This window comes from Lithobates pipiens, unplaced genomic scaffold (assembly GCF_037356315.1).
Source record: "Lithobates pipiens isolate NorthernLeopardFrog02 unplaced genomic scaffold, aLitPip1_a1.2 Scaffold_18, whole genome shotgun sequence".
NCBI lineage: Eukaryota > Metazoa > Chordata > Amphibia > Anura > Ranidae > Lithobates > Lithobates pipiens.
In genome coordinates, this window is record NW_027507758.1 from 308,155,268 (window position 1) to 308,165,366 (window position 10,099).

A 10,099-nucleotide genomic window follows, 5' to 3' on the forward strand; every position below is an offset into this window, starting at 1 on the left:
AAAGGTGGATATGTGATAGATAATGGGGAGATAGAACAAAATATAGAGACGGAGAGAGAGAGAAACAGAGAGATAATATAAGGGCACACAGATAAATAGATAGATAGATAGATAGATAGATAGATAGATAGATAGATAGATAGATAGATAGATAGATAGATAGATAGATAGATAGATAGATCTGGTAGAAGGATGCATACCTGTCCTCCTGGCACATCAGAGATGGCTTCCATGTTTTGTTCTTGGCTATTTCTGGCCGCCCGAATTAACCCTATCCACTCCGAGGCTGGCCCCCCTGCTTCATCCACCAATTCTCCTCTCAGGAACCTCACCTGCACATCAGGGAAGAATACTTATTACTCCATAGAATGGCCCTTCACCATACATCTCATAATTATTACTTATATGATAAGAAATATGGCAATATTTGATTGCCAGAAACTTTGATCTGTGCCAGGTCCCCCTATGTATCTATTCTTCTATTTGTATAGAAGTTATGAGCTGGGATCTTTAGGACACAAAAACTTGATTGAAGTCAGTCCCTCACGCCCATAGGGACCATATAGTAAAATACCATATCAACGGCAATGAATAGGCATGCAATAAAAGTCATAAGAACAATGCACACTAATGTGAGAACCCAATGGAGCCAAATGACGAGAAATAAATTTGCGGGTCTGGCGGAGCGTTTAAAAACAATTAAATGACGTTCAAAATCAAAGCGGAACGTGTGACAAAAGCCATGGATTTGATCCCATTGTAGATGATGGCAATCATTTACTATTTTAATAAGCCCTTATGGAATTATTTCTTTTTAATGTCACTGGAAACAGAAATAAAATGGTATTTATTTTACTTTCCTTTAGATAGTAGTCATATTTCTTTATTTAGTTACAAACAAGGTGCAAACACACACCGGTCCATCTAACCTGTGTGTATTTATTGCACGAAAACGTTAAATAATATTTTTGAAATGGTTACCTATTTTTTTTTTTGCACTAAAAAAATAATAAAAGTGTTTCCTTTTTTTAATTGCACTAAAATAAATATTTTTTAAACTGTTCCTTTTTTTTTTTTTTTGCACAAAAATAAATATTATTTATTAAACTGTTTCTTTACTTTATTGCACTAAAACCTAAATATTGTTTCCTAAACTGTTTCTTTATTTATTGCAAAATAATAAATATTATTTCTTAAACTGTTTCTTTACTTCTTTGCACAAAAACCTAAATATTTTTCTTATTTTTTTTTAATTTATTGCACAAAATAAATATTATTTCTTACTTTATTGCACCAAAACGTATATCATTTTTCCCAAACGTTTTCTTTATTTATTGCACAAAAATAAATAGTATTTCTTAAACTGCTTGTTCACTTTATTTATTAAACAATATTTATTTACAAAACCTAAATGTTTTTCCCAGGCTGTTTATTTATTGCACAAAATAAATAGTATTTATTAAACTGTTTCCTTACTTTATTATACCAAAACCTAAATATTTTTCCCAAACTGTTTATTTATTGCACAAAAATAATTATTATTTCTTAGACTGTTTCTTTACTTAATTGCACCAAATCCTAAATCATTTTCCCCAAACTTTTTTCTTTATTTATTGCACAAAAATAAATAGTATTTCCTAAACTGTTTCTTTAATTTATTATACCAAAACCTATATTTTTCCTAAACTGTTTATTTATTGCACAAAAATAATTATTAATTCCTAAACTGTTTCTTTAGTTTATTGCACTAAAACCTACATTTATTTCCTAAACTGTTTCTTTATTTATTGCACTAAAATAAACATTATTTCTAAAACGATTTCTTTACTTTATTGCACCAAAACGTAAACCATTTAAACTGCTTCTTTATTTAGTGCACTAAAAATAAATAGTATTTCTTAAACTGTTTCTTAACTTTATTGCACGAAAACCTAAATATTTTTTCCTAAACTGTTCCCTTACTCATTGCACTAATATATACACACACACATATATATATATATATATATATATATATATATATATATATATATATATATATATATATATATATATATATATTGCAGTGATCAGCTTTATAATAGTTGTTAAAACAATAGCTGAAGCATTATTTGAATTAATGAATTACTCAATGACCTAATGAATTGCTTCATTTCTACTTGTGTTTCATTATAAGGTAATCAAAGGTTTGTATCGAATTTGTATCAGCTGATCAAGTATTATGCATTAATTAATGACCTGCTAATTGATCTAATTAATGCTCATTAATATACTGACGTTAAATGAATATGTAATAATATGTAATACATAAATGTTATAAAAGGTAACAAAGAAACAACCAAATTTGAAACAATATTTACAGCGCAGTAAAAACTTAAAAATATTTTTTAAACAACAATTTGGCTTGCTTTGATGATCTATTATTGTGATTGTTATTATTGTGAGCTTTTCTTCTGTTATCCCAAAGTTGTTCATTATACAATCTTTCGATCTACCAAAACTAATAGTAATACATATGAACAAACATAAACAAACTGTATGTATTTAGCTATGGCTTGCAATACATAGTTGATGGTAGATCCAAAGGTGATCGTGCAATCAGATTGTATAGTGTATAGCCGAATTATTGTTAATTTTCTTTTTTAATGACAATCAAATAGCCTTTTAAATCCACCCTATGAAAGGATGTGCTTGCATTGGTCTTTGGTTGAAAGTGGGCACAATCCAAGAATGGTCAGAGTAGTCTTGCCCTATGGAAATACCTTTTTCTTGAGTCCAGGCTCCCTGCGATCTGACAGGTACTTCCCCAGTTTGAAGTTGCCCAGGATGGGACCCAGGCGCAGTCCGGCCGGGACATTGGTGTCGGCGGTGATGCTGGTGGCAGGAGCCCGACTGGCATGCATTGCTGCCTATAGGTGTGAGCAGTCAGGATACCCAAGTAGTACTCAGGGTTGGAGTGACAGAGGAGAGGACAGCACTCAGGCTTATCTCCGCCCGCACAGTGACGTGTAGCTCCGTACACGCCGGCTTTTCTATGGGAGGGCAAGCTACCCCCTTGGCACTGATGATGCTCCAGGGCGCAGACTTCGCTGAGAGAGTTGGGCTCTTCCAGCAGCTGCGGCGTTTTCATCCAACAGGGTCACATGGAGACTTTCCCTAACCCCTTCTGCATAATCAGCTCCCATGAATGGGAACCAGACAATGGTCCAGGCGACCTTCCCATTCCTAAAAATCCAATTTGTCAAGGGCAAAGAAAAGACTCCGCTGAATCAAAGGTCTGGAGGGACCATTAATCCTCAGCATGGGGTATTGTCCCCAAGACAGTTACGATATTTTAAGTGACAAATCCACTGTATAATTTCTCCATAAATTTTACTCGCCCTTATTGTTCGCCCACCAACCAGTCCTGCAAAAAAAATATAAAAAAATAAGGGGCTGTTTGAAGTCTACTTGGCTGATCCTTTTCACGTTTAATATACTTCAAGGATTTGGAATTCTCTTCCCCTTGGCTTTATCGCAAAGGACTGGTTAACAAAGGGACCAGGAATGTTTGAGGACTTGTTAACTCCTATTGATTCCTGGCGTGTGCCAAACACTGCGCAGGTACTTGATGGGGGGGACACCAGAAATACATACAACTTTCTGCTTTAGGAGCACTTCACTTGCTTGCTTGACTGGTTGGCTGGTTGGCTGGACAACTTTATTCACATAACAATGGTATATAAGAAGCCTCGTCAAGAGATCTCTGGTTGAGACAGGTGTTTTTATTAAGCTATCAGTAACTAACATAATTGCTTTTACACCATCTTAAAGAATGAGAAGATCCTTCGAAAAAAATGATCAGATCCTTCGAAAATAATGATCAGATCCTTCTAAAATAATAGAGTATCTTTCTAAAAGAATGAACAAATCCTTCTAAAATAATGAGTAGATCCCAATTAATTAATTTATCCTTCTCATATAAGGAACAGATCCTTCTAAAAGCATGAGTAGATCCTTCTAAAGCAATGGGTATATCCTTCTAAAACAATGAGAAGATCCTTTTAAAATAATGCGTTTATCCTTCTAAAATAATGATCATATCCTTCTAAAAGAATGAGTAGATCCTTCTAAAACAATGGGTAGACCCTTTTAAAAAAACAGTCACGTGAAGACCCCTTTAAAATAATGCGTTTATCCTTCTAAAATAAAAAGCAGATCCTTCTAAAACAATGAGTCTATCTTTCTGAAAGAACGAGTAGATCCTTCTAAAATAATCAGTGTGTCTTTATAAAAGAATGAGTAGATCCTTCTAAAATAATGGGTAGATCCTGCCAAAAAAAATGAATAGATTGCTCGAAAATAATGAGTCTATCCTATTATTTTAGAAGGATCTACTCATCCCTTTAGAATCGAAAAGAATGAGTAGATTCTTCTAAAATAATGTGCAGATCCTTTCAAAAGAATAAACAGATTGTTCTAAAATAAGGAGCCTATCCTTCTAAAAGATTGAGTAGATCATTCTAAAATAATGTGTAGATCATACTAAGATAATGAGTTTATCCTTCTAAAAGAATAAGTAGATCCTTCTAAATTATAACTGTATCCTTTAAAATAATGAGTACGTCCTAAAACAATATGAGCAGATCTAACATATTGAGTATATCCCTCTAAAATAATGGGTAGATTCTTCTAAATAATGAGCAGGTCCTTCTAAAATAATGAGTAGATTATTTAAAAGTAATGAGTATATCTTTCTAAAATAATGAGTATATCATTTTGAAACACTTCTACATTAATTATTAGATCCTTCTAAAAGAATGACTAGGGAATTCTAAGATAATAAGTATATCAAGGTAAAATAATGACTATTTTGGATGACCTATTGTTGGGTATATGTAACCGAGTATAAATTGTGAAAAGACATTAGAAGAACATTGTAGGTTACTTCACCTGTTTCTACTAATGTAGGGCATTTACAGTTTATTAGAAGCATATGCTTGGTGTATAATACAATTACATTATTATATGCCATAGTGAGCAGTACACAGGTGTTGGGGGGAGAGAAGCAATGCCACCAAATCAGTGACTGTAAAATGGACAACACACACACACACACAAACACACCAGATGTCTATTTTTCAAAGAATAACTCCCTGAATCCCTGAGACCTAAATGTAAATATAATAATTATTAGTAGGAGTACCCTGAGACTTATTTCAAGGGTTCTATGTAAAACAAAAAAGGTTGGAAAAGCTGTTCTAGACAAATCAAAACTAATTGAAACAATACATTTCTACAGATGCTTTACAAACTCATACCTATCTAAGGTATTTATCTATACCCATCACACTCAAAAAGCATGCCTTTAATTATGTCTTTGTAAACGTTGCAGATTACAAATCCCCTTTAATTAATGACATGTTTTACCCTTATTTTAAAGCATGAAGTTAATTCATAGAACTGCTATTAATGATGTTTAAATCACATGTTACAATTTGTTAGCATATTCTGGATCTATTTTATGTGCTTGCGCATGAACCAGGATAATACCTGTTTAATTTTATTAAATGGGTGGGTGCGATGGATATAGATAAATACTTTAGACAGTATATTGCTGCCATTGTGCCCATTTCATGGGAGGAGTTTGTAAAGCATATGTAGAAATGTATTGATACTATGTTGAGTTTAGTTTCTCTAGAACAGATTTTTCAACCTTTTTAAAGTGGTTGTAAACCCTTTACTAACACTTTTACCTACAGATAAGCCCATAATAAGGCTTACATGCAGGTACAGTGAATTTCTTCGAAACTTGCACGGTTTAGGAGTTATTCACTATTTCCACATGTGCCAACATCATGTGCACTGAAGAAATGGCTCGCTCGTGCCATTTCTTCAGTAGCTATCCATGACCGGCGGCACCCACACGCGCGCACGGGAGTGACATCATTGCGGCTCTGGTTGATCACAGCGCCGGAGGCCCCGAACCCGGAAATAACTCTGGGAGACATGTCACCAGTCTCAGCGGTGTGTGGGGACCACCGCAACAGCTGCGTTCCAAGGTAAGTATTTCATAATAAGCTAGTATGCGATGCATACTAGCTCATTATGCCTTTGTCTTGCAGGTTGTTTTTGTTTCTTTTGTTTTTTAGAGAGTTCACAACCACTTTAACTTGGAGGAACTCTTAAAATAACTTTTTGGTTTAATGCTGCGTACACACGATCGGAATTTCGGACAGCATAAAGGAAAATGAGACCGTGTATAGAGTCCATTAGAATTTAGCTGGCCAAAATCCCGGCAGCAAAAATTTGATAGCATGTTCTAAATTTTCCCAATGGAAAATTTTTCTATCGAAAATTCTGATCATGTGTATGCAATTCCGTCACGCAAAAACTCACGCATGCTCAGATTCAACTACGAAATGGAAGCTATTGGCTACTAGGTATTGAACTTCCTTTTTCTAGTCCCGTCGTACGTGTTGTACATCACCACGTTCTTGGCGGTCGGGATTTTGTGTGACAGTTTGAGCGGAATTCCGTCAGAATTCCAACGGGAAAACTATCAGACCTTTTTCCAATGAGAATTCCAATCGTGTGTACGTGGCATTAGGCTCCATTAAACAACTGAGAGATTCAGATCTCAGAAGGAATTGCAGCGTTTCTGCCTGTGATTCCAGAATCACGGCAAAACCCAGAAAGCGTTTGTAATGCCATTTATTCTTATTGGCACCCCAAGCGAATGGCGATTTTAGAGCGATTGTTGAGCGAAAAATCGCACTACAATCACGACAAAAATAGCAACTATGAACACTCTTGGCTCTGTGCCAAGATTTGGTACAGGAGCTTCTTTGGAGTGTTTTTGGAGCGGAGGGTGGTCCATTCAAGTGAATGGCACTGTCCAAAAAACGCTCCACTAAAAAACAAAAAAAAAGCTAAAAAGAAACGAGTTGCGGAAGCTGTCTCAGGTGTGAATGGAGCCTCGAGGAACACCGGCAGATAATTATATTATTTACAGCACACAGTAAGTTAGAGTGAACAGAAAGCTCTAAATACAAGCATAAATAAAGGAAAAAATATTGTAGCTTACTTAGTGAATTTAACACCCAGGACTGCTATGAACAACAAAATTATTTTCAGTAATAATAGTGAAATAAAGCTAATAATATTAATGGCCAGAAAAAAATTCAACCATGAAAACTGTAGTGTTCCCTCACATTCATGGCCAGTGAAAAGTGCCCCCTTAGGGCTCATGCCCTACAACATAAAGATTGGGTGTTTTCCCCATGCGAAAAACCATGGGTACTGCATAAATCCACCCAATAGACATGAATAACTGTAGGTCTGACAACCCTGTAAGCTGTCTTGCAGATATAATAGTTAGAGGGTTTAGACAAACCATTTACCGCTGATAAGGGTGTTTATAATGGTCAGATTTTATTTATTTATGTAACACCTTTACCCTAATAGGAATAAAACTGTTGTTATAACTGCTTAAAAAGTGTGAGCTGCAGTTTCACTTCAGTTTGTTAGTGTACCTAAATCTGCTTGTTAATCTAGCACTACTTTTCCCCCCAGACTGACAATGCTGCTGTCCAAATGTGTCTCTGTTACGTCTTGATTCAGTGTAGACACCCTAATACATAAAGTTCCTGGCCAGACCACCAGGCCAAATATAGAGGGGAACCCTGAAAAAAAGAAAAACAGCCATAGCTGCTCCAGCCACACCTGACATGTTCCCCCCCCCCCCCCAAACAAACACACACCAGGACTTGATCACGAAGGTTGGAAAAACAGAGCCAAGCATAGGTTTATATGAGCAGCATCGGCCGTGAATGGAATCAGTGCAGGTATGTATAATGCATATTGACGAAGACTGTGAAATGGTGGTGTGGAAGTGGAGAAAAGAGGGAATAAGATCATGTGTTGAAAAATGTAAAATAAAAATGCAGTGAAGAAAGTGAAACAAATGGGCAATTGCCCATTTGTTTCTTCATCACTATGCATTACACACACCTGCACTGATTCCATTCATGATTGATGCTGTTCATATAAACCTATGCTTGGCTCTGTTTTCCCAACCTCTGTGACCAAGCCCCAGTGTGCGGGGCGAAACATGTCAGAGTGTGTGGCTGGAGCGGCACTGGCTGAGGCCACATTCATTCACATATTCACTCACTGGGTGGGTGAGAGGTATTCCTTCTTTTCTCTGTTGAAGCTTTTCTGTACTTGCAACATTTGTAAAAGAATAAAACATGGGGAAATGTGCATGTATTAAAGAGATGTACTGAATAAGCTTTTATTTTGTCCTGACATACACTTTAAGGAGGGTACCTTTACAGAACAGGAAGCAGATAGTAAATTCTAAAAACAAAACAGTACAACCATTGAATATATTACACCATGTATAAAACAACAACTACAATAGGGCAAAACTACATACCAATCAGCTCACGTCATGTCCTAGGGAGACAACTGTACTGAGCACTGGCAGCATTGTAACCTTAGAAAAGGCAGTGTGTTAGGACTACATAACACCCCCCTCTTTTTTCCAAAATGAGTTTTTTTTTTGTGAATGGAGATGGCAGGGAAAATGCTAACTGGTAACAGTTCAGTGACAAGGTAGAGAGAAGAAGAAAAAACAAACAATAAGAGTGATGCCTACTGTATATATCACATAATAAAAGTGCAAAACTACTACATATAAAGTTCACAAAACAAGTGTCTGTGTGATTGTAATCACTCCAATGACAAACGTGACACACTATAGCACCTCAAAGGAAAAAGTTCATCCACAAAGGAACAATCCTCGAAAGAAAGACAGCTCACATGGATTCACACCTCACACCTCAGTTGACCCCTTGTTTTTAGCAAGTGAGCTAAAAAGGCTTGTGTGTATAAGATCAGGGATAAATGGCTGTCAGTTCCTCCACAAATTTTTCTTTGGTTCTATGGTATTTATACAGTTTTGCACCATAAATTGCATCTCTAAATTGCATCTCAAAACAGTTGTTCTTCCCATAGATAATACAAAAGTAAAGGAGCCATGCATGGTGAAAGTATGTTTATTCAAAAGACATAAAACAAATGACAAGCACCAGCCGGTAATAAACTCGAAAATCACCCTCATCCAAGATGGCCGCCATGCACTTCCCATTCCAACATGTGACATCAGCTGGGAGCATGTTTTGTCATTAAAAATTTACATTTACAGGAGCTAGCTGCACCCGCCACATCCTTACCAACTGCTGACATCACCTGACCTATTCACTTACATGGCCAGAAATCCCTGGCCACATAAGCAAATGGGCATGGATTGGAGGGGTTACATCATTGCCTAAATATGGCCATATGGCCATATTTGGGTGATAACATGGTCCAAAAATTGTCCTATCTGGGTAATGATTTCACCTAAATCCCCGCCTTATATAGCAAATTCTGGTAGCTGTCATTCGGTTAGTGGTATTGTCAGGATCATTGTTTTTTTCAGCAAGTAAGTAGTCAACGGGATTTGACAATGGATTTACAATGAAGGACATTTTTTGGGTATTTTTATTTTTTTAATGAAGGACTTCTCACATTTATTTCTTTTTTGTGAATGCGTACCCCAGATTTATTCATGTAAGTGGGCGAAATCTGGGGGCCTCTTTATTACTAAAGGGGGTTTCCAGATTCTAAAAAAAACCTTACCCTCAGACCTTCACAACCATTGACCAGGGTTGTGGTTGATGAGGACCTTGTTCTCATCAACAAGGTGATAAGGTGTTTTGCCCAAAAGACCCCTCCTGGCAAGGCACAACCCCAATCCTGCCCCCCCATTGTGTTGAGGGAATGTGACCTGGTATGGTTCAGTAAGTGAATAACTAACCCACAATGCTAACCAAATAAACAAATAAATGTTGCTATGCATATCATTTTAAATGTGCAAGTGTATATCCTCTTGTGATATAAATAAATCATGTAGAATCCCAAACATTTTAAGTGTCCTTATTTCTGTGCTACAATAACATGTGTATAAATACTCCACTAATCACATCCAGAATCACATATAGAACCATGGAAGAACCATTTTAAATATATAAATAAAAATAGAATAGAGTAGGTAAATTTGTGCAGCCAAGCC

At 36.1% G+C, this 10,099-nt stretch overlaps 1 protein-coding gene across 1 annotated transcript in view; it reads right to left on the reverse strand.

Annotated features, from left to right (window-relative positions):
• PRDM13 (PR/SET domain 13) overlaps window positions 1-3,027 on the reverse strand; it is a 9,941-nt gene extending 6,914 nt beyond the window's left edge. The window contains exons 1-2 of the mRNA XM_077487195.1: window positions 2,763-3,027; window positions 201-332 (exon numbers count right to left, since the gene is read on the reverse strand). Coding sequence (XP_077343321.1) covers window positions 201-332; window positions 2,763-2,903 — 273 coding nt within the window. The 5' untranslated portion in view covers window positions 2,904-3,027. The remainder of the gene's footprint in view (window positions 1-200; window positions 333-2,762) is intronic.
• Window positions 3,028-10,099: the final 7,072 nt, after the last annotated feature.